Below are 26,442 nucleotides of genomic sequence, written 5' to 3' on the forward strand. Positions count from 1 at the left end.
GCAAAGTGGTACTCGTTTGTCAAAGAAGCGTTTTATGCGTTCCGGAAGCTTACAAAAAATGAGCATTCCGCACAGGGGAGGTGTTCATAAACACCGGAGAACGCGGTATTTCGTACAAAGCGCGCGGTTTTTTTCCAGAATGAAGAGCGACTTTGACCTTTTGTACTGAGTTCAAAACTGAGCTGTTCTATATCTGTTAGTCGAATTAATCAACAGACGTTTGTAATCGTATCTCTCAGCTTCGGGTTTTAACATGCTAAACCAAGTCGCCTCGCGTTAACACATCTGCATTCTTTCTGTATGACACATTCTCTGTTGTTCTTACAGCGTTTGTTTGTTCTTTATCGGCTTACAATCTTTACAATGACTTCCTTGCCAAGTTTATTACCCTCTTGTACTTTCAGACGCCCAATTCACAGTATTGTTTGTTCCTTACTGCTAATTACATACCACCAAGCCAAAAAAAAAAAAAAAATCATGTTCAGCGCCAAACAACGTACTCGAATAGCAGACATCTTGCTTGAAGCCCCGGGAAAGTTCTTCACTGTTATATTGGACTTTCGATAATTGCATCAATGTGGTATTATAGTGGTTTAATTTCGTTAATAATGCACTGTCGTTTAACAATGCGCTTTTTTCAGTATTGCCATTTAATAAATTAAACCTGCGGCTCGCTCTTTGGAAGACCCAAGCTTGTGTGAATATTTCAAACATTTGAGAGATGCGCCACGGTTATATAAAAAGTGGTTTCCTAAAGATCGTCCAAATCATTAATAAAGTTTAGTTCCAACGAGTCAGCAATATCAATCTAACAGGAAAAAAATTACCATGTTGATTTTGGAGTATAATATATTGTTTCCCTAAGAATCACGGAACCGAAGTGAAGCAACAATATATAATAATGAAGACTTAAATACACTGCAGTTTAACATCACGGTTACCGAGAGAAAAATAGATAGCGCTTTCCAGACATCATTTAATTACATGAATTCATACAGTTTCCTGGCAAATATTGTTGTGTCTATATCTCTTATAGCGCCGATTTTAATTATCACGCGAATAATTGGAAAATCGCATGAATTACCCCGTACATAATTAGCTAGCAATCTTTTAACCGAGTTTGGCCCCGGTGTTCGATATTTATATTTTACCTGCTCACGGCCGTTGTAGAACTATGAAGTTGTCGTTAGTGGAATTCGGACTATTGTATTTGCATGGAGGAAGGAAGGAAGGAAACGTCTAAGATAGAGTTTTAAAGATTTTTTCTTTGTTATAATTACTAGCAGCAAATCGGCATCTCTGCCGCACTTCAATTACCGCAATACAAGTAAAAAAATAGACTTTTTTTCTTGCACATACAAGTCCTTGCAACTATAGACTTGCTATAGACTCTGGGGCTAGACTAGTCAAGCTAGATCCAGTGGAGCGTGCAGTTCTATAGGGCAACCTTAAAGTCCATTGAAAAAAAGCATGAGGCAAAGAGGTCAGTGCCGTAGAGTGACTTTCCATCTCCAGATGACATTTTTTTTTTTTCAACGACTTCCCTGAGCAAGAATAACTTATTTAATATGGAAGTTTTAAATTCAGTCAATTCTACAGTGCATCAACCGCTCTTTGAACTATATGTAACTGATAATAAGATTAAAAGAACATTAAAGACTGGCAAGTTAAGGTATAAGCTAGTTATTTACCCTTATTGAGGACCGGACATAATTAGGCTAAATCCAATTAGCGAGAGAAGGAATAAAGGAAATGTTTAGTTACGTCGGCTAGCAAAAATCCACGAGTGCACTTCTTGGTCATACATCTTCATAATCATTAAGTTTCGTACTTCTGGAATCAGCTGGAATAAGAGTCATGGGTACCGTAAGCCGCAATTCATGACACACTCAGATGCTATGTAATAGTGCTTCAGCTAACTTAATGCTATGTCACGATAGCATTTTAAATAACTACAAGCTGTATTACGTCAAATGGCCCGCATCTTGAAATAATATTATCAAAATCATGTAATTAATACGCTATGACTGGGTCTCTTTTTAAACATATCTGAGGAAGTATGAAGTAATCAACCCCGTTAATTTAGAAATCCTTCGTCAGCTCAGTGCGTCCCAGCCGGGGCTTTTCTCCTTCCAAATACGGTACGGAGTGGAAAAAGTCCCCAGGGGCAAGGTTCAGGAATCCCGGCGTGATCATAATATCATTGCAGTGACCCTGTTTCAGATCCTGAATTAAACGATTCCTTGCCGTCCCCATGATTGTTATCTGGGATCAGAATTCCACTGTTTGATTACACCCGCTTTTGTTCTTTGTTCTGGTTATCTTGGTGCAAAATGTTAACACTTATTACAAGCCTGAATTTAAAACTGAATTTCCGCTGGCACGGACAATCAACAAAAAGTCTCAAAGGGGTGGTGGTGGGTGGCCTTTACGGCTAACGGTTAATATTTTGGCTTTGTAACGGGTAACGGTTACTTGATTTACTTTCCTTACTGTTAAGAGGAACCTTAAATTAATTACCGTTGTTTTAAAAAGTTAAAACTCACCTTTCATTCTTGAACGTTAAAAATTTATTTTCAACATTGTAAAACAAATTTAAAGATGCTAGAACCATTCCGATTGGGATGGGAAAAGTTATTATAAGAATATAGACTGATGATAGTTTACAAGACTTACAAGCCACAAGACAAAACACAAAAATGTCTTGGCAAGAGGTCTTGAGACTTTCACGGTGGCTAACAGTTTTTTACGGCTACAAGGGTTAAAATTTTGGCCCGTTTTACGGCTAATGGTACGATCGATATCGTAACCCTCCGGCCGAGGCAAAGGTATGCTCGCAAACCAAGAAGGAACTCTTTAGCAATGCTGAAAACCAAAAAGGGCTGAGCTGTGTGCATACTTGTAGGGTAAATTGGGTCAAGCCTGCTACGGAGATATATATCTTGTGTAACCTTGTTTGTAATGGTTTGTTCAACCAAAAAAACGTTTGTGATTTGACGTGGCGAGTATGAACGTACAATGAAAAACAGGATGTGCACGCGCCTGACATATCCCACGCGCACCACATGCACTAGCTGTATTTAGACTTATTGTGGTACAAATTCACCGCCGAAAACCAATTCATTGTTCACGCGTCTCATGACGTTGCTGACATACAGGTGATGGCAATTTAAATGTTGCTTCCTTGTTGAGGCTAATATTATTGAAGCAAAGATTGATTCCTTCTGTAATTACTCCACTATGACATCATAATTTTAAAATTTTAATTTATTACATGCATTGTACTCGCTATACTAGCCCCGTTGTGACGGTTATGCCCGGAGCGAATTCAAATTGATATATGAACGCATATATACACATTTATGAGCAGAGGGTTGCACCAGCTGAAGAACGACACAATTTGGAAATTCCAACATGAAAAGCAAAATGGAAAGCTGTACTCAGAGTTCTCGTAACGATCCCGCCTAATTTTAGAGACACTGTCAGAGACATTCTAGATTCTGGGCATGTCAAATGTAGAACTCACTTGTATGAAACTGCGGATTGATTAAGGACCTACAGAGAGTACCAGCTATCTGACAACTGCTTTGGCATGACGAAATGAAAGACATTACATATCAAAGAACACTGGCCAAGCCCTTAGAGTGCCCATGGAAGATAAGTAATATATCAAACACGAAAGATCGTACATGTTTGACCACATTTCCAAACACCGAGAAGAGAGTTGAAAATACGACGCGTAGCGAAGTATTTTTGACGAACTTCGAGGTCTGAAGTCTGAAGGTTTGATACATCTTCTCGATCGAAACCAAAACTAAGGAGAAAACGGAGAAATAAGACCGTAAAAATCTATGCTAATTAAGATCAGATATCCAAACACTGCCACGGTCATGATTTCCTTTGTTTAAACTTGATGAATTATTAATGAGTTTACATTTTGATTGTTTGTTTTTCTTGCGCACGTCCTATGACATGCTATGAGATTATTTCGGTTATACAGTATTAGATTCAATAATGCACTAAGTTATGAACAAAAATTTGTAGTAGCTTATTTATACCATGTACAGAAATAACTCTTTCCACCCTGTAATTAAGAACCAGTTTAAGCACCTGCTCAGCCTGTTTTCTCAACAGACGTACAGTATATCTGGAGGTTCTTACTGTAATCACGCGATTAGATGGCTGACCGGCAGAGCGACAGAAACTGAGTTTTATTTTATGGATATTAATGAAATACAGGGATTTTTGCTGTTCCTAAAATTTGATTCCTTTGTCTCGCGTGGTGAAGGCTTTGACGTGATGATTCTGATATCGTCATGGGATACGAACATGAATAATATTTCTTTCAACACCTGAGTTGAAGTTAAGTCGAATTTGAACGCACAAAATAACATCTTCTCCCGAAGCCAACATACTTTATCTTTCCATTCGATCACTCTGAAATGGCTGTCATATTAGTCGTGTGGGGATACGAATTTTACCTACTCGTGCTAATTAATGGTATTTCTCGCTCACTGGTGAGCGATACCATCAATTATGAAAGATAAAATTCGTATACTCCGCGCGGTCATGCAATAATATATTATCCTTTATATACGCGGGAGAACAAATGAGCGAAAACAATGCAATGCTAGTAGTTCAGGAATAACCCTTTCTCGGCCCTTTCTTAAGTACATGATACTTTCAGCATTGCAACATGTTCTACGAAATGAAGGTGTTGAAAAATATCCTGGGAGGGTCCATAGCGATCATAACGGTATGCACAAACATTTGATATCAAACAGAGATCAGTGATTGTCTCATTTGATAGGCGTTTAGATGTTCAGTTGTTATTTTACTTCCTGTTGTCTTAAATTGTTCTTGTTTTGTATCTTCTATTGTCCTCAGATTTGAAATAAATGCATCAAAAAAGGAATGAAAATGAACAGTGCGAGCTTGAGTTCAGGAATTAACAAAACTCGCGCGGGTTCAAGCGTGTTACATGTACAGGCCGAAGGACGCACGTTTAATCGGATATATAATAATCCTGAATTATGTCACAGCAGTGCGATACTGCGTTTGTTGCGTGCAACTTCGACGAAATATCACAACCCGATTATCACTATTAAAACTAAGTCCGTTCTTGAAACGGAAATATATTTACGCATTTCAACAAGATCCTTTCCGTAACAAAATGACCGACAGAGAACAGTTGAATAGGATATCGAAAATTCTTTTCAAGAGGCCTTGTCATCGCGGTTTGCACAACACAGATTTTTTCCCTCGATGAATAAAGAAACATTGATGAGCTTTCACCGCGGTTTGGAGCTACGGAAACTAAAACGTTATTCGAGTTAACAGGAAGCGGAATATTTTACGAACGTTTCGTTGCTCTTAAAAACGCTTTCAGTCAGCGATATGTTTCATACAACTTACCACGTGAATTGAAGCAAAATTTTAGAGGCAAAGTGCACGAAACCTTGTCGTCACAACGTCGCAATTGTCACGAAAAGTTGACTCTATGAACTTGTGTATAAACAGCGTCTTAAGAGATTACTTTTCCGGACATTCCAAGTCCTACAATCTCTCAACATTTCATTTTCACCTTTACCTAATAAAAACGTATGTTGTTGACACAAGCATAAACTTTAGGGACATGGTGTTAACCTGCTGAGGCCCCGTTGACACTAGTGCACTTCGATAAGATGGGTTTTCGATTACCGTCTTCGCGACCGTTTTCGCAGCGTTTTCCTCCGTCTACACTGAGGCCCCGTCCACACGTATCCGTCTGCTTTTTCCAAACCCTCCGTTTTCGCTATCGACACTAATAAAATAGGTCTCCATTTTCAAATATCTCCACTCTGGACAGCTATAAATGTTTTCGATCGTTCTAATGTGGAGGGTTGGCGAAAACTGCATCAGTGTGTGATATGCGTTTCCAAACGAAAACATATAAATGTGGACAGGGCCTGGGAACTACACAAGTGCACGCTAGTTAACTTGATATTTTATACGACTTGCACTGACTGTTTTTCTTTAGTTCGTGATTTATTTTACAAATTCTTTAAAATGTTTTGCTGTGTAAGACTAGAATCTCTCAAAGTCTTGGCATGAGGCGATCTGGCTGATGTCAAAGAATGAATTTTGTCGAGTAAGCATTAAGTAAACGCTAAAAACAGAAGAACATATAAACTTAACTTGTATGCACGTTTGAAGAAAAAAAAAAACACTTCTATGTATTACAGATGCATGTAGATAGCTGTGACAATCTTTTCTTTTGCCACACAAACAAAAAAACAGAGTCCAAATGACAGTATCAACTTATTTCTCTACATCCGCCACAAGAAAAAAAATTGTTATCGCATTTTTAACTTTTCGCGTGAAATTTCATTTCCAATGATTACCTAAAATTTAATTTTTAATGTTTAATATACATGTCTTTAGGACTTGTGAATCTTCCTTTTCTTATGTATGTCAGCCAAGGGTATAAGAGAGTGCCGTTTTCCGAGAATACTCGCTGAATCCTCGGTGACGAGCTCCCGGGTCTTATTGTCCAATCATAAACAGACCAAGAAAAGCACGAGCACTCCAAGTCACTCCTTCAACTCGTCGGCTTAGGACACGTTAAGTTGCTAAGCAACTTCTCCGCTGAACACCGCGGGCTCAAACAATTCTCGGTGATTTCTCTTCGATGGCTTCAAGTATTGAATCATTCATTTCTTGTGTCGTTTGCCCTTTCCATTCCACTTGAGTTGATTCAGAATGTCCTCTGTCACTCTCTTCCCTTTTCTGATGATATCCTTTGGAATAATCTTCACAACAGCTTCAACCTAGAAAAATTAAAAACATACAAGTCCCGGTCACACTAGCTTATCAAGTTAGGGAACGATATGTCTGTGGTTCAAACCGCTGGAACTTATCCGTCCCAGTTTCTGTAGCACGCATGAAGCAACAGAAGGAGAGCCTTTGAAAGCATGCTTATCTGCCACGCAGGTTATTCTACCACCCTACCCCACCCCCAACCCACGATTAAGTCAAGTTGCTCCAACAATTTGCTCTAACCCATTGATACGCCTGTGTCAGCGGCACTGTGAGAGTAAAGTGCCTTGCTCAAGGACACAACACAACAACCCCGGCCAGCACTCGAACTCAGAAGTCCACCGCCCTAACCTGAAGTCAAAGCGCCAAGAATTTACGTTTCAAAATTGTTACTTGTCGTGGTAAACGGAATTCTAAATACCACAAACGAAATCGTGTCTTAGCCTTCTCTGATATTTGAAACTTGGCTTATCTTGACGTGCTAAGTTTGTTTGGACACATTTTTTGTCTCCAGTAACAATAAAATCACCGTAAAATTTGGAAACCGCAAGGGTCAAGCGAATAAAGCTGCTTGAAAGTGTTTCGACAAAGACACGCTGTGAACTCAAATATGTGTTTGATACTAACAATGGCAGCCATCGTTTCATGGTCACGGTTGCCGGTTGCGTGAGGCTGTTGCGGCAGATTAATTCTGTAAAAATGTAAAAATGTTTTTGCTGTTTCTTACCGCAGTCTAAGCCATGTATACAGGAAATCTAGTTTATATGCCACCCACCGAAGCACACTCAAGATTAAGTTATTGTCTAGTCCCTTATATATAATGCTAACTTCCACCATAAGCTCTGGAATGTCTAATACTCAATTTGTTCTCGGTCTTAAAAAATTCCGTGAAAACGGCCTCTGAAATTAATAGTGAAGAACAAAGTTGCTCTCAACACCAACATATCCATCTTACTTGTTCTCTCGCGGATAAACTGTCAAAAATTCCCGGCAGTTTCTTCCGATCTACTTCTCCGCCTTTGTAAATCTCGTCTAGAACCAATCTTAAAACAAAAAAATAAAACAGCACAGTATTTTAAAATCCAGCTTTAAGTCCAGGGGCTAGCGAGATGATCTAAGTCAAGTGTGATTATCAAGTTCAAGGGAGACTATATACACAAGTTACCCAAGCCCTCTGTAGTGTTTACTTAACAACTTTCACTTCAGCCAATTCTCGATGATGGGATTTGAGGGATTTCGCCTAAAAACTGTAGTAAATCTTATTATTTTTGTTTTTCTTTTTACACCCAGGTGCGTTTGAAGAGCTGTTTGCCACTATGATTGCCACAAACTGCGTGACCCAGTATTCTAGCAGCTTAGGGCTCGTTTCACTTGACTGTCGAAAATAATTCGCGCTTGCTTTGGCCAGTGAAAGACACAGAGTCACAGACAATCCAGTGAACCAATGTAGCCGACGACCTTTAAGTGAAAACCGCTCAAGCACACTTCGCCATTGGTTAAAGAAAAAACATGCGCCACTTTCAAAACATTGATTAACAATAATTGTGGCTGCGCTTGAAGTGGATTGGGGTTGGCAGTTAACTTACTGCGCCTGCAGGCTGGTTGTCCAGCGGCACTCCGCTGTAGTCGGTCGGTCAGCGGCGTTCATTGTGGTATAAAAGCCCGCGCGATCAGTCTTCATGCGTCCGCCATCTTGGTTGCATCTAGTTCTCGTTACGGGGAGATTTCGCTTGCATTAAAGATAAAGCTTACAGTACATCGGGGCCTAGTGTGTGTGTCCATTTAGACTACTGGTGCTGGTGTAAGTACTGGCTCCAACAGCCCAATTCTCCACTAGGAGACTGGTTCAGTAATGATGAAGTACTGGCTCCGACAAAATGACCAGAACGTTGCAGAATTTTTCATAGTCACTTGATATAATGTTAGAGTAAACCATGTAAATTCATGACTGGCAGCTTACTTGTAATTCTGTGAATTCATCACTTGACTGCTAATAGCCATCGTTTCCACAGGGTTGTATGCCTGCAAAAGGGAAAATACTGTTTTTAACATAGCCTACTTGCTTTCTCAGTTATAACTATAATAAACACAGGCAATCGTATGAATGTGAGTGCAATTAAGGATCAACACTACAAGTAATATTTGAAAATTCTCTCAAAGTCGCACGAACCTCTTAAGGCGAGTACAATTTGAAAGAATTTTCAAATATGAAAACTGATTAGTGTAAATAATTAATTGCTCGAGCTTTCACACAACCCACCGTAGGAAAAAAGATGGCGGCTGTACATTTTACCACAATACCTTGCGAACCTAACACAGTCTGTAAGGCACAAAGTAAGCCAAGTTTTTACAATATTTGTCTCTTTACGAAGGACATTGTGTATGCTAGGTTTGAAGATTTTGTAACTCTTCTGTGTGTTTTTATGAACGTTGTTAAGGCTTTCGCTCACTAAGATCTATGGGTAAATGTACCAGTCGCCATCTTTTTTTCCAACGGAGGATTACTCATTCCTAATAGGACTGAGAAAATTGCGAATGCGCGTGCGTTAAGTTGCACTGCAGTGCATAATATATAGATTTAGGCCAGCCTAAAAGCGGAGCTCCTCAGTTATTTTTCGGAATGTTGCTACTAATGAAAATAATCCAACATGTATGAGGTAAATTGCGAATGATTTAATAGTTTCAGCCGGAACTAGTATTACATCAGCAGATCGAGGTGAAAGATGGTGTGATTATGAAATATAGAGCCATGATTTCAAGGATTTCTGGAAAGCCACCAAAAATCTTGATCACATAACACAACTGTCTTCTGTGCTTTTTGGTGGCATTTCTTGTTCTTTCTTACCTTATTCAGAAAGACAAGGCATTGTTATTAATCATTATATTCTTCCTTAGTTAACATGGGGACTCCCACACAAAAGAAGTTTACACATTTTTTTGTTGTGGGGACTGATTGAAATACAGTGGTTACAATATACTCAGTCCCTGATTCTCTACCAAATGTAATCTCACAAAAATACCAAAACAGTATACATATGTGAAAAGTTGGAAAGTTTTGTTTTCTAACTTGTCCCCAAAGATGCATTTAGCCATCTTCACTATTGTATGGAGTCTGCTCCTGCTGGAAGGGTTTGCAATGAGCAAAATCACCCTCGCATAAATGGTAATTACGATATTTTTTTTTTTGCTGATCATAAATACTTGCATAGGCTTCTAATAGTAATTTTATTACTCAATTTCAATGTGATTTGTTCTTTTTCTCGACTGGCATTGTGGACTACAAGAGCTGTTATTGGGTTCCATTAATTAATTTTGCTATGATTAAATTATACCAAGAATTATCAGTAAGCTAAGAGGAAATTATATTATGTACATGTATTTTGTCTGCACTACACAACCAAATGCACTCCAAGGATATCAGGCATAGGTACATTTGTCAGAAGAGCCCAGCATATCCAAGATATGTTTTGATTGACACATCACTTACGATAATTTACAGCAAAATGGATAAAAAATACATCAATATCCTACATGCACCAAAGCCAGACATGGGGTTATAAGGCAATCATTTAAACAACAGATTGAAGTCATTTATAAATTAGAGAACACTATTTCTACAACAGAATGGAACAAATTAACCTTATTGGACATTGCGAATGGCAAGGCTGTCTGTAGAATGTCACAAATTTCTCAACCCTTTCTTTCTACAAAAATGCTAATCCTGCAACTTTGCTTAAGACCCAGTTCTCCATTTCGTGTTGGCAAAATATCAATTTATGCCATGTCCAATGCAGATTATCACAAAATTGATTTAAAAGCTCAATAAATGTCATTTTAAAGCCAAAAAGCCAATTATTTAAATAAACCATGAGTAAATTATCTCTAAGAAAAACTGATTAATTTAACAGGCACTTAAAAATAATTAGTTAATATGTGTTTCTTAATAATGTAATGCAGTGTATCTGTCACAATGTTGCAGCTATGATATTACTACACAAAGGATGGGTTGCAGAACTGAACCTCCAAGTCAGTTTATTCAATGAACTTGGTGCAGAATTTATAATCCCATCAAGTTGTCTGTAAATACAGAGAAACCAAACAAAGCATTACAATCATAAGTAATGAATTACTGAACTCTTTTACATGTATGAGCAGTGTATGTTCCATTAATATTGGGGATCTCTCAGAAGCTGCATCCATGATAAATTAATAAATTGTTCCCAGATGCATTTGTTTATAGAACTTTTCACAAATTAATATATCTGTCAGAAATATCTCACCAGGCCATGCTTGCTTTGAAAATCTTTGATGTTTTAATACAGGCTGCCCATCTGTAAACTGTTCATGTATTGACTGACAGGAACAGGCATGTAATTCCTCTCTTTGATATACAGTGTACTTCATTATGACTTGTTTACTGAGTGTTAGTAGTGAATCAAATGCTAGGGGTTGGTACTCCAACTTTCACAGTGGCAGGCTCTGCCCTGAGATACAAAGCAAACTTACATAACTGTTATGAACTTCACAACTTGCTTTCGAGAGCAAATGCAATTTGCTTCAAACAAGAAACTGGAACACTGCAAGTTACAACAATGTGCACAGTCCCAATCACAGGGTCATCCAGGCTGTTTGTTTGTACATGTACATATAACTGTACAACTGCATATGAGTTCAGCTTCCAGAAGAAAATCAGAGTTTGTCGGGATAAATACTGATGTTCTTGCTTACTCAATGAATGAATGTGCAGTTCCAGAAGATATTCACACCCAACACCCATTCATGGCCAGTCTTTAGAAATTCCAAATAAAAGTATCAGGAATCAAGAGCTCTAACAGAGAAAAAACCTCCATGTGGGGTATGAATCTTTTCTTGAGGAAAACAATTACAAAATAATGTTTAAGAAACATCTTACCTTTCAGAGAATTTTGTAATATACACTGTCTGGCCAGTTCATATATTTGACAAGTTGACACTGGGCATGTTTGTAAATTTGTGCACTTCAACATCACATTACTATTCAGTAGCACTGGTCAACTAAAAACAGCATAATTTGGTTAATTAATATACACTGTACATTATTAGGCTGAAATATTGGTGTAGGTTGTTGCACATCAACAGATACAGAAACTATTTTCACCTGAATCATAACAAGTGAAAAATCGTGCATGAGACATTTACATCTACATGTAACAGCCCTCCACCTCAGAACCATCACAGATATGATATGACATTTTTAAACTCTCTGAAATTTCAGATTATTCAAGATTAACATATGCACATACATCATCTGGGGCAACCCTAAAACACTGAATTTGGAAACCGAAATCCGGAATCCAGAATCTGGAATCCAGAATCTGGAATCCGGAACCGAAAACCAGAATCTGGAATCCAGATATTATGAATGATGATAGAAATAATTTACTTCAGCAATGTCTAATTAATATATATGAGCAAAAATTATTTTCTTGTTAGTTATTTTCTTGGCTTTACTTCAGCCACAGACTGTAATTGCTAAAAAATGATTGACTAGTTCTGAACAACCCTTAGCTATATATCTGGCCCGGTTGTTCAAAAGTTGCATAAAGCTATCCATTGGGTACATCACTATCCAGTCAGGGTTACTGATTTTTTGGGTGGATAGAGTTACTCATAGCCTGCGAGCAGGCTCTAGTATCTGTCTCTAGTGTCTGAGCAGGCTAAATAGGTGTCTAGTGTTTTTCTGCATTGGCACGTCACCAAGAGCCTTCATGCGGCTTTGCCACTCACGCCCCCAGCCCAAACACGAGAGCCTGCTCATAGGCTAAGTTACCCATCTTTTGTTCAAGCTGGCCCTGGTGAGAGCCCGGTTCTTGTCTAGATCAAATTGCTCTGAGAAGACTGGTGAGCAGCATATTAACAACAAGCTATTATAGGCTATTGCAGTGAGTTTCTGGCAGTCTTTTAGCATCTTTTAACAACATGTGGTCTGATCTGTTGGCAAGTGAGAAGCAGATGGAAGTAAGTGCGCAACATTTCTACAAATTGTTTTAATATGATGGCCGCCACGAATATGAAATGCTGATTTGTCACAGTATCAGTGTGAAAATTGTGTTAATCTGGAATTGGTCTCGTATCTGTTGGAAAAATCAAATTTCATATTTAGACCAGACAGGTTAGCCTTTGGACTTCGAAAGTGGGGGGCCTGACCGTCAATGTACAGGGGGCTGCCACTGACGGATATCCTGTTCTCTATGAAATTTTCTATCTTGTTCAGTATCTACTAGATATAAAGGATAAATTTATACTTCCAGTAAATTGAAGATCACTTATTGAACAAAATGGCAATTACCAGCAAGCTTATTTTAGACGCTCTCGAGGTGCTTGGAATAAAATTAAGACGCACTTTACTGAGATTCTCATAATCATAGCCCTCACTAGAAATAACGGTTGCACGATTTCAACAGACGGGGGATTTTTGTTTCAAAAAAGGTTAAGTTTGAGGTCCTTTTTACTTGGCAGTTTATTTTTTACTGTCGAAAAGCTAAGCAAAACAATTTTTGTGTATTTGAAGAACTTATTTTCTTAGATTTGCGGATTCCAGTTTCCAGTTTCTGGATTCCGGTTTTTGGTTCCAGATTCCGGATTCCGGTTTCTGGGTTTTAGGGTTGCCCCATCTTTAACAGAGTGTTTGCTTCACATTCAGTTTACACATGGCTGTTATCCAGCATAGGCAGACTTATAAGTTTTCCTTCAAAAATATATTGCAACAACTATTGCATCTTTCATTACCTATTCTTGTGATGAAATGACACAAAATCCAAGAACAAGAAGTCATAAGCATAAAACTAACTTACGTGGTGCTTACAGTTAATCTCTTACTGTCTACATATGCCGTCCATAAACTGGTGATGCCTGGACAATGTACTCATTATTTTTCTGATCACACCTTTTAAAACATCACTGTTATGTAATTTGTCCTGAAAAAGCAATACATGAAATGTTATGCCTTTGGCACTCACCAAATACCTTTACATGATGTATAATGTACACCATATAAACATTCACAATAGATCATTTTCACTGTCATGCAATAAAAAAAATAAATCGAAAACCATCCTTTGGAAAAAGCTATGAAATTATGATGTTATAGAAGGTAACTAAATAAGACACTTCTCCAAGTTTTAGGCCTGTATGTTCCCCCAAACTTCAGATATTCGTCGAAATGTTTCGCAGATATTTACAGAGCCCAGTATGAAAACGCCATGTTGGTGTACCTCCGTGGTACACCAATATGGCAGCCGGAAAATAGAGTAAACATCTGGAACTTTCTTTGGCTATCTAGGCGACTGATTATCAGTACTGATCAAAGAAGCATTTACATAAGTACTTTTCTTAATGCTCAAATTTCTAAAAAAGCTCAAAATCATGAGATAAGTTTATATTTTTTGACGAACTCGATCTTAGCCTTATGTCACGCACCTCCATAACCCTGACATTCAAAATGCTCTGGATTCCAAACGAAGCACGTTATTGAACTGTAAAATTGTGAACAGATATAAATATACCGCCTCTTATGCCTAACGAGGATAAAAACTTTGGTGGTTCTTTAGTTTTGGATTTTAGAAAGCGATGACATCACGTGAAAACAATCTATTCTTTTTACTTTCATTGTAACTCTTTTGTGTCATTTTCCCTCACTTGAAGACAGGACTTCCACATTACGTGATAATTTGCCTCTGGAATCTCTATGAATTCACAGGGAGAGATAACAATTAAATCGTGCCTAATTTTAGCAAAGGAGGCATTCAAATGTCAGATTTTCATACTAAGTTTATACAGTAACTTTACAATACTCCTCGTATATATATATAACCTCTCAATTATTGCACCTCTAGACAGAAGGTGTACTGGGAGAAGAAATGTTCTAAACTCTCTGAACTTTTCCCCCTTACCTGTAATAGGATGACTATTATGAACTACGGTTTGTAACCAACACCAACATCAGGTTATGTATACACATCTATATTTTGTTGTCGTCTGTAATCATAAAAAAATAAAAATTTAAAATCCTCCATAAAGTTCATACTCAATAACACTGCTACATGTAGCACTGTTACTGGAAATCAATTTAAGTGAAACTGTTGAAACAGCTCTGTCAAAATTGTTTCTAACAGTTAAGGCAGGATAACAGAATATACATGTAGCAGACAGCAAAGGCTAGAGATACACACATGTTAGTTATCAGTTAGGATTTGGTGAGCTTCTGTGCTGTAGGTATGGTGGAAAATAATAGATTATCAGAAATGAAGGTTCCCGAGACATCTTTGACAGCACTGAGAGGAATTAATATATAAATTCACAAAAGAACGAGAAGTTCTTGCCCTGTCCAGTTCTCTGTGATAAAAATATCATTTACATACAAGTCATTTATTATACATGGTTTGTGTTTAAAGCCGATATAATGCACACTCTGATTGGCCAATTCCAGTGCATTATTTACATTTACATGGTATACCTCGGTAAAATCATAAAACATTGCATGCGACTAAAATAAAAAATTTAAAAAATAAAAATAAAAATAAAAATAAATGCCTAATTCATAACAATTTAAAACACTCAACACTAAAACAAATGTAATTCTTTACTTGAAAATTATTCTCCGGTAATGCCCATGGGCCAATTACAGGCATGCTAAAAAGTCCTAACACAAAGTAAAAGGAAATTAAGAAAACTATTGCTTTTTCCTGGAAAATTGTAGCGACTGAAGACAATGATGGAACACTCTGAGAGAATTGGTACTGGACAGGACAAAGGACACTGTACAGCCAGGAAGAAACTGAAACTTTCTTCGACAAGCAAAAAAGTATGCATGCACAACAAAGAAAACAGTCAATGATATCCATTTAACAAGTTAGTTAATAAAAAATTAGTGTGAAGAAGAGAGCAGAGAGTGAGAGAGAGAGAATGGAGATAGGAGAGCGCTCTCTCCAACTAAATTGTGTATATATATATGTATGTAAAAGTTATTCTTATTACTGAGAAATGGTCAGGGCAAGAACTTCTACTACACTGTTCAATTTACCGAGTTAATTAGTACAATCTCACTTTTTAGGAACATTTCCATATTAAGTGTAAATACCGCATTGGGGAATAACCTCTTATTAAGAAAATAGGGTCCATGTACCCCCAACCAAAAGCAATGGCATAAATAAAATGAAATAGCCAATCAAAATCAAAGCAGAGCTTAATTTGCCGACAGGATTGCCATGCATAATCGTCTACTCGACATTTTGGACTATACACTGTATAAGCATTTCACCAAACCGAACTAATTGGACAGACAACAAAATAAAACGAGGAAATCTACATTATAAACACAAGATGCATATCACTACATCTGAGCTCGAGTATCAACAGCAATCCCTTCTCAATGAAAGGTGACCGAATAAAAGAGAGGATAAAGAAAATTCGTTTAAGCTTGCAGTGTTAAAGTTTAAAAATTATTCACGCTTAAATTTGATTGAATATTACTGAGAGTCTGTATTTTTGCCGACGGTTTAATTTAGCTTTGCAGTCATTTTATTGGCAGTAGCTTTACCAGTCTTCAACCAAATCAACCTCGGAATTCACAAAAGCATTTCGCCAAACCGAATAAATTGAACTAACAAAACAAGGAAGTCTCCATACTTTGTAATCACAATATGCAAATATTCACATAGGAACAAAAGTAAATTTAGCAAATCCTGTTCGCTTCGGCTTAAAATGGTTTGTAGACCTTTCTTGGTTTTCAAAACAGAAGAAGAAATTTTAGCAGTCTACGAAGCGGCAGTGCTTACTAACTCAGAGTAAACTTCAAAACTCGCCTGGCCGTGTTTACAAGTACGGTTTTGGTTAAGCTTATTTTTAGACGTGAGGTTATAAGCTTAAGTTGACGACGAAAATCGACAGAAAACTTTATTTGTTTACAACTTACAGCAACCTCCAAAGCGACCCACGTGTTATTGTTTAGAGACGAGCGAAATTAAAACGATGCAATTTTTAAAATCTCTTACAGCATGGCTTCAAATAAGGAAGACTTTCAATGGATTCCAATTGAAAATGAGCTTAGCTAAGCTTATATCGCCGAGGCAACTTAATAATTTTCAGAGCAAACGCAACAACAAAAGTCACTTACCGCAAGTTGGCAATTCAGTTCGGCCAGTGTAAATCTTCCAGGCAGACACTTGCAGCAAAAGTTGTGAAGACTGAACTGAAGTTATATTTTCGATAGATCAACGAATCAACCACTTCTTTCCGCTACGTTTACTGTTTTGTAATTTCTCTAAAACTCTCGGGTACGTTTGATTTCTCTTGTTCATCACCTGACCAAATCATGTGACTTTTGAATTTTCTTGCATGGCTGCATCACGTTCGCGCGAATTTTGAACTTGGCCATGAGGAGTTCTGCAGTCTTCTGATTTGTCGGGTACTTTCGCCTCCTTTCTATAGCCCTCGTTAGCTTTGGTTCACGGCATTGTTCGGTATTATTTCACCTCCTTTCTCTAGCCCTTGACTAGCTATAATTCACGGCGTTGTTCAGTACTGTTTCGCCTCCTTCCCCAGCGCTGGCCCGCTCAGTCTTTTTCGCGATCTTCTTCGCTACTTCTTTGCCTGTTAATTCTTGCTTTCTGTTTTTTGCTTCAGTGCAACCCTGTCTTAAAAACATTAGATCAACCTCTGCTATCGTTTCTCTTTCAAAATCCCGCCAAGAAAAATGGCATTCTCCCGCTACAAACCGAGGGTGCATGTCTCTGTCAACCTATTAGCTGGAGTATGGCCGCCATCTTGCGCGACTCTGTCGTCGTCGCCGTCGTGCGTACGCACCCACGAGCAATACCGCTAGTCATGATAACCATGAGAAAATCAATTCATGGGTTTCCTTTGCTTCCCTATATGGGTATGGGGCTCCGCTTGGCGGCCCTTCGGGCCGCCGGAGCTCCGCTATTAAGAATTAACAATAAATTGGCCTGCTCTCAGCCAATCACAATGAAGTAATTTTCTCAGTCATACATGTATAATAAACTGGGTACTTTGATTAGAGAGTTTGGGATCTTCAGGCTACATAGCCATGCAAGTATTAGCTAGATACTTCTCAAAGGGTTATGGCATTGATTTTGATGACACCTCACCTGGTGAAACCAGCCTGTAGGAATGATGAAAAGGTCTCCAGCTTCCTGAGTAAAAGAGATAGCTTTTGCTTGCCTAAACTTTGGATACTGTTTGTAGTCTGGGTTATATGCATCTATTGGACTGGAAAGTACACATTAAGCAGATGATTAGGCATGGCAATACTGTAAGGCTCAAACAGTAATCCTTAGAAATTTCCATGAATTGATTTTTATGTGGTATTAACAAGGAGTATTCAACTTGTATTATGCATCTACTCTTTGAAAGGTGTTTAGGCACTGGAGTGTGGACTGAATGGTCGAGGTTTGAGCTCTGGACAGGGTCATCGTGTTGTGTTCTTTGGGCAGACACTTTGGAATTGAGTAACTCTTGCAGCCCTCTCTATCCACGTGTATTTATAAACATGTACTGGCAAATACAACGCTGAGGATAATAATGCATTGGACTTAAGCATCAAATCAAGTGGGGGTGGGGGGTAAATAGTTCTTTCATGCTGTGTACAGAAAACAGGAAAATGCACTGGGCTGATGGGCTGCCCCTGCTACACTGTAGGCTTGAATGCAAACTTCCGTGTAACCTTACTTTATATTATGTTAAAAGTAAAAGACTATGACTATTCTGGAGGTTAAAAGAGCGGTTTCAAATTGTTGCAAAATCACTCTAGCCAGTCACAAAGGACACAGACAATCCATTGAACTAATCAAAACCCATAGCAAATCCATGTAACTGAAGAAAAGTGCGGGAATCATGCGCGAGCGAGTTGTGATTGGTTTTGGTTTTCCTTCTGAAAGGAACAAAAAGTTGCCCAAGTCTTTTAAGCCAGTCGTGTACATAGCATAGAGTGATTTTTGATTGTTGTAAACCAAACCAATCACTTACCAATTAGACTACTCAGCCAATCTCAAACCATAGTAAAACCAAAATCAAAGTAATTGCCTGATTACTGCTCACACTCAATTGAAAACTGCTCTAATCATGCAAAACCAATTTCTTTTCAACACTCAAGTGAAAACCGCTCTAAGACTAAAGTAATTTAATTTGATTTATTTGATATGTTTTAGTTACATATTGAAGTTAATGTATAATAATGTTAGAGGGTAACTTAGTCAAAGGCTGCTCAGGCTTGTTCAGTAACACAGTCTGAAAACCAAATTCTACTGCCATGTACCTATTGTATTTCCAACAATCCAGAGGGAATCCACAGCGTTGATGTTGTCTGACGTACAATAAGTGGTCTTGTCCAGGAGGATAAAGCTACAAGGAGAAGCCAGTAAAAAAGAGTGAGCTGAATTAACAATGATGCAGCTAGACAAACTAAGCTGGTAGGCTTGAAAACCACCTGAAGCCATGCACTCATTAACAAGCCCAGCTGGTCTTTATGCTCTGTGTACCTTCCAATTTGCCTTGTCTTTGTTTTGTAGTGAAATTTTGGCTTGTACATGTAGATAAGCTCTCTTTATGGTGACCTACAGTGAAATAAACCTATAGCCCCAACTTGGCTATAAGTCCCTGAATTGAACATATTTTCAATGACTGGCTCTGGAAAGCTGGTACACTAACTTAGAGCAAACAAACTACACGTACCGGCACCATACCAATAAATTATTCCCAACAAAAACAAAACCGATGGATGGACCTTGACAAGAATGACCTAATCTGACTTACAACATCTACAGATTGGAACTTATTAGAACTGACCAATGACTACATGTCGACAACCTTTACACAAGTCTTACAGGCAATACCATCTATGATCATGAATTAGCTGACCAATCCATTTCATGGATCAGACTTTAACACCATTGACTGACAAACACTATTCACTAAACTTGATTCGGAAGATGACTTCCGCTCAGGTTGTCAAAACATCATTCACCAGCAACATTTCTTTTCAGAACTACCCTCACCCGGACAATCAGACCATACAAATTAATGACTGTATAGTGTTAAAGGACATTGTACACTTCTCAAATGTACTATTTGGAAACAGTATGTACACTGATTTGTTGCTACAAATTTATCCAGACCAGTGTTTTGATCAAGAGCATAAAATTATTATAAAATTAAATGATATTTCTGCAATAAATAAAACTGTTTTCTATTTTTTTAAACAAGTTTAAGTCAAAGGTTTGTTTTTTAATAAGTTTACATGTGAAGGACTTTTAGTATTTGGAAACTGACATATATTATATATATTTGATGGCAAACTGAAAATCTCCTCTAAATACAAAGAAGGGACAAGCCTTTTTCCATTAACCTTTCATACCTTACCTTCCACATTTTCTTTCCAGATAAAACAGCGTTTGTGCCAGTCCAGTTGTAAGGATCTATTCAAAGCACAAAGAAGCAAGTTGTAAGTTCTAAAGACAGTTAATGAAAATTGTAAGTTTTGGTATCCCTGCAAGACAAGTAAGCAGTGAATTTCTAAAGCCTGGACATTTTCAAACTTCCATTAGATTTCCACTGTCATATAAATTCAAATTTACAATAATTATTGACTGTGTGTAAATTTCATGGGCTTTTAAGAAAGCATAATAAAGTACAGAAAAAGTACAGTACATGGGAGTGTATGATTTGTGTCTGCAGAAAACATTGAACCACATTCTGTGTTTTCTGCAGATGCAGCCATCCATGCATTTTCACCACTTTATTCACAATCATGTAATGCTCATAAAGACATTGAAATTTGTGCCCACTAAAAAAAAAAAAAAAAAATGACACAGTGACAATAGACATCCACTTGTACACTGCAAATGTATACATGCACATGTGAAAAGAAATACATAAGGAGACCAAGCCCGCCTGGTTGTTCAGAAGGTGGATAACACTATCCACCAAGTAAATCACTATCCAACAGATAGCGTGGTTTATCAAATGTTAACACTTATCCACTGGATAGCGATTTATCCATTGTTCTAACATTATCCAGTCTTTGAGCAACTGGGGCCCGCAGTGCATATTAATTCAGATCCTAAAATGATTAAATCTGTCTCTGAAAATTAGAATGATTCTGATTGCTATGTGCAGTGATGTGCACCATTTACTTTGAATACATTAAGAGACTTCAGGATTAAACTTAACTTTCAACAAGAATTATTGTGGTTCCACCACAAGTGTTTCAATTATGGGATGTATCATGCAATGTACTAGCATACCTCTTTGATTTCTGAGTTTGGGGAAAGGATAGAACACTGCTAAAAGAATGGTCGGGATTTAAACTAGGCATTCTACGTTCACCTACTCACTTGTTCATCTCAGCAAAGGATCAGCTTAGTAGCTGCAATTTCTGACAGTGAAATTGCCCTTTACTTTTTTAAGTTTAGGTTGTTGCCCCTAAATGATGATCTTCCCATAGAGAATACGCTGCATAAGTACATGTTAGTAGTACTGCACCTATGTGAAGAGATGACCTTGAATGAGCTGTACCCCACAAAAGCATGGCATTCCATGGTCGAATCTCTTTAGGTAACAACTGGAAAAAATCTTCCTTCAGATAGACCTGGGAGAAAATCCAAATATTTTACATGGTTACATGTACATGTAACAATATTACCTGACTGAGTGAATCCTACTTACATATTATTAAGCAACTGCTTGAAGGGGAGATAATGTATGATGGAAAATCAAACATTATGTTTCCAAAAACTTCCAGAAAATTCAAATAATTATATTTATCTTTTTCTCAGCTCGTGAGCCGGTGGAATTCAACAAATCCTGCAATCTGATTGGTTCCTGGAGTGGGCGAAATTTTCTCATCCGGACCATCACAGTCGATCCGTCAAGTTGATCTATTTTCGTGAACAAATTAGCAGTAATCGTCAATGTTTCGACCTTTTTACACTTCCATCGACGAATAATCAACGTTTACATGTATCTCTATTCACCTTTAAATGGCAAGGAAAGTCACTGTAAGTAAATTCAATTTCAAGAGTTTTTTGAAGTTGTAAGAGTTTGTTTGGCTGTTTGTAGCTCGTCGCTGTAATGGCATGCAATCCTGTGTGTCTCTCTGTAAAGTTTTAAGTAAAACATGAGTCAATTTCAGTCGAGTTCAGTCTCTGATCGGTGCTGTATTTAAAAGAATTTCCGTGGAATACACTTAACGAATTTCCTCGATATCCGCTACTCAATTTACGGTAGAAAACTCTGATTTCGAGTGATTTGCAACGACTGACAGAAATTGTTTTTGGAGTACAACTTTAAAGTGCCACTGAAACGAAATTTTCGTATGTGAGATTTTTGCTTAGTAATAAAGTTTCAACCTTACTTGGAAACACTGCAGACTTTTTTTTGGCATACGGTAAGCGAAAACTGCTTTTTCAGTCGTTCGAAGTTGGCTGGTTAAGCCCAAAATTGGCGGCCATCTTGGCGCGGCCAAAACAGCCTAGTGACGTCACTGGTTGTATTACTCTCATGCCGCGCTGAAAATTTAGAGTGATTATGGGAGAAGAGAATACTGTTTGAAGCCCCCCAAAAAACATCTTAATGACATCTCAGAGCTGTAAAGCAGATAATAACAGTAGCCTTAGACATGAAGAGGTCAAGAGTCGATCCTGGGGCTTTTCAGTCTATTTAATTGGATATTTGCAGGATATTTTATGTAAGCAAGCAAACGAGTGGGAGTTCTCAGATCGCAAAATGATCGGGACTCTTGGCGAAATGGCCAGCATTCAATTAAACAATATCTACACTCATAATAGTCCTGCTGTTAAGAGCCAAAAATAACCAGAATTGTTCATTTTGTGATAAAAGCATGAAACTTCACAGGATAACTAACCTCTATAAGGTAAACATTTTCTGATATGGAGCCATCCCAAATTTACACCCAGAACCACGTTACGCGCATGTCAAAAAATGACATATTAGGCCCCTACATGGGAACGAGGCTGAGTTAAAATGCTTATTTCTAAGCCTTCTCCGGAGTACTTTGCCTAGATTTCTTGCTTTTTAATATAACAGCAACTTATAAAGTATCTGGGATTCGAAAAATCCGTCACGTGATTAATCACGTGACCATCATTTTCAATAAACAATAAAATAATACCGAATATTGCATTAATATGATTAATAATTTTTTTTCTCCTCTTCTTTCTTGTTTTTCCTCGCAAATAAAAAGAAGTAATTATTTTGAACATTACAATATAGAGTAATAAGATATTCAAACTTAGAAACTTGTGTTTCGGCACGTACAATGTCATGCTGGGACTTTGCATCAAATTGAGGCTGAGACTAAGGATGGATCTATGTTGGCTATTGAGGTGATTTGCTTAAGTCTGGCTTAACGGGATATAACTAATTTCAGGGCAGAATTCAAGGGAAATCTCTTGATTGGTTTAAATCGTATTTGACTAATTGCATACAATGGTGCTCTGTTAATGGCTGTCTCTCTGACTTCACCACTTTTAAATGTGGTGTGCCACAGGGAGCAATCCTTGGTCCTCGTTTATTTCTAATTTATATTGACGATTTGCCTAACTGTCTATCATTTAGCATACCTAGAATGTATGCTGATGACACCCACATTACTTATGCTGGTTCTGTTTGCATCCGATTCAGTCTAGTCTATCTCACGACCTATCTCAAACTAAGAAAATGGCTTGTGTCTAACAGACTTACTTTGAACGCTACTAAAACGGAATTTATATTGATCGGCTCCAGGCAAAGATTAAGTACTCTATCTGATACACTCGAACTCTCCATTGATAATATTCCGATTGAACAAGTTTCCTCTGCGAAATCACTTGGAGTAAATGTGTAAAAGATCACTTCTGCAATTGGAGCCATAAATTGAGTTAAGGTAATTCTCTTGAAATTGTTCTACATGTACTATCAAACTCTTTTTGCAACTTGACATAATTAACATTCATCATATGAACATTAAAAACATGCAATTAAAAAGTGGGGTCACTGTGCTTGTCAACGCATCAGCAGGCTCTTAAAATGGGTTGTTTTTACTGGTTGCACGTTAAAATTCGAATCACCTTCATACAGAATTGAATTAGGTAGCTGCAGGTTTCGCCCCATGGTGAGTTCGCCCCCACCGAGTACAGTTCGCCCCTACATCGACTCAACTTGATCGAGTTCGCCCCCAACCAGATCGAGTAGCATATAGAGATTATTCCTCGTTCTTTTATCCACTGCCTTATTAGATTACTGGTGACGAGGAAACTTCGCTTGGTGGCTAGGTGACTTCGCTTGGTGGCGACCGGGAGTTCGTTGGTGGCGAGACTCCCTGATGGCGAGGTGACATAAACATACATAGACTAAAATGATTCTTCGAAAACGTCTAATAACTCGATGACAACTACGTAAACACGAACACAAAATTTTGGGGCGAATTCGAAATAGAAATTTTATAGTGGGGGCGAACTCGCCATGGAGCGAAACCGGTATCATTCCAGAATTAAGTCTCGGTTGCTTGAAAGACACAAAATAAGCAGTATTGTTTCATTTAAGCCGTTTTTGATTGCCTGGTTGTGGGAATATTACACTTTTTCGGACGGTTCCGTGGTTAGCTTGAATTCCTCGCCTTGGCCAAAATACACCCAGTACGGAACTATTTTCCCCCAAAAATCATGTTCTACTATCGAACTTTTTTCTTCCTCAAATACATTCTTCATTAGACTGTTCTAAGCAAATACCTGAAAAAAAAAAATCGGGGGTCACCCTGCTCGTTTAAGAGAAAAGGAGCATTTATTTCGCTATCGAGCTTAGTTTCAGGGAAATCTCTTACGTTTTGCACGCACACGCTTATGACATAGGGATGCGCAATGCAATACTAAGGAATCACCTTAAGTCATTTGTGCCTCAATCTACCCTACTCTGCATATGCAACTCACTAACTCAACCTCACTTTGATTAGTGCAGCCTAGTCTCGGATAATTGTGGCAAAAAATTATCTAACAGGCTACAAAAACTACAAAACCGTGCTGCACGAGTAATAACTTCATCGGGGTATGACGCTGACGTCAATCCCTTGTTTCACAAACTCTGCTGGAAAGACTTGCAATTTCAATGTCAAATTCAGAAAGCCTTAATGGTTTTCAAGTCTTTAAACGGTCTGGTTCCCGAACATCTCACTTCTACCATGAAATGAATCAAATTATGCTCTGAGGGACTCAGTTGACAAACTTGTTGTTCCGAGAACTAACTACATGAAAAATAGTGTTAGTTACAGCGGCGCAACCTTTTAAAACAGCTTACCCTATAATAATTGAAATCATGTTTATAAGTAGAATGTTGTTGTAAGTTAATATGATATTAGGATTAGAATTTAGGTTTAGGATCTCAGACATATTATTGGAATTTATTGTACCTGATGAATTTTTACCGTATATAAATAATGATTAAAGATTAAAGATTAAAGATTAAAGATAACATTTCTTACAGACATAAAATATACCATCCAGTAGGTCATATTACAAGTTTTCTTGTTTCCTCATTTAAGTTTAGAAAGTACTTTAAAGGCAACCTAAACAAATTCATAGGCTGCATTATCTAAATTGACATGATTGATGTATTTTACATTTTAATGCTATTTACATTTTTTTCTGCATTTCCTTTGAAAAATACTGTAGCAAAGTGATTGGAAACTCTTGTTTTCTTACAAAATTAACATATGCTTGAAGGCTAATCTTGGCTGTACCGGTTTGTGCAGTTGTGGTGGAAATTGCAACTAAAAGAACCTTTATTCAGCTAGCGTTTCTAAAGCAGGCTTAGGAACGTTATAGCCAATGAAAGCTGTTTTCCAACCTTTCCTTCAGACCAAAAAGTTCAGCTAGTGTTGTGAAATACCTGATCTATTCCGGCATATTTGAAAGTTTCAAACGCGAAATGGACAAGGTGTCTCGATCACAGCAAGCAAGTAACTCAAGAAAATCGTCTCAATCAAACCTATATAAATTGACTCTGTATCTCAGCCTCGATTTGATGCCTCATTTCCATGTAAGGGCCTTGTATGCCATATTTCTGACATGCGCATTTCATGGTTCTGGAAGAAAATTTGGCATGGCTCCATATCAGGAAATATTTGTCTTATAGAGGTTAGTAACCCTGCCAAGTTTGATGCTTTTATCAAAAAACGAACAATTTTGTCCCTTAACAGCTGGACTATAAAAAGTAAAAAAGACATGAAAACAAGAGAAAGCGGCTTTTGAAAATATTATCCGGAGTTCTGCTGCACGAATCGCAGCAACAACGCTTTGAGTTTTCGAGTCGCTTCGTTTCGAGGAAACTGGACGCTTTGTGAGTTTCACCGCGGACGAGATTGTGTCACAGTGACCTTTAGTCCAGTTGTATCTACTACATCCTACAAGTTATCACAACAGCAACAATTTAGGAAACCCTCTTCTTTTATATGAGGGAGCGAATTTAAACTATAAGGTAAACTAAGCTGCCATAACCCTACAGGTTTGTTTTCAGGAAACGAGAGAAAGCGTGACAATGTCGGCCCCGAAAGGTCATATATGCAAATTGGTTCAAATTCTGTTTAATAAACCTTCG

The 26,442-nt window shown here is 37.9% G+C and overlaps 1 protein-coding gene across 9 annotated transcripts in view; it reads right to left on the bottom strand.

The window, feature by feature from the left end:
- Positions 1 to 864: 864 nt before the first annotated feature.
- LOC145499458 (uncharacterized) overlaps positions 865 to 26,442 on the bottom strand; it is a 31,482-nt gene continuing 5,904 nt past the window's right edge. The window contains exons 4-10 of one of the 9 annotated variants that reach the window (XM_081478974.1): positions 21,337 to 21,442; positions 20,215 to 20,270; positions 19,112 to 19,197; positions 17,946 to 18,066; positions 8,759 to 8,820; positions 7,754 to 7,841; positions 865 to 6,809 (exon numbers count right to left, since the gene is read on the bottom strand). In XM_081478974.1, the coding sequence (XP_081335100.1) occupies positions 6,693 to 6,809; positions 7,754 to 7,841; positions 8,759 to 8,820; positions 17,946 to 18,066; positions 19,112 to 19,197; positions 20,215 to 20,270; positions 21,337 to 21,442 (636 nt within the window). In that variant the 3' untranslated portion in view covers positions 865 to 6,692. The other 8 variants (XR_014050941.1, XR_014050939.1, XR_014050940.1 and 5 more) reach the window with 8 other exon arrangements.

Source organism: Orbicella franksi, chromosome 10, assembly GCF_964199315.1.
Source record: "Orbicella franksi chromosome 10, jaOrbFran1.1, whole genome shotgun sequence".
Lineage (NCBI taxonomy): Eukaryota > Metazoa > Cnidaria > Anthozoa > Scleractinia > Merulinidae > Orbicella > Orbicella franksi.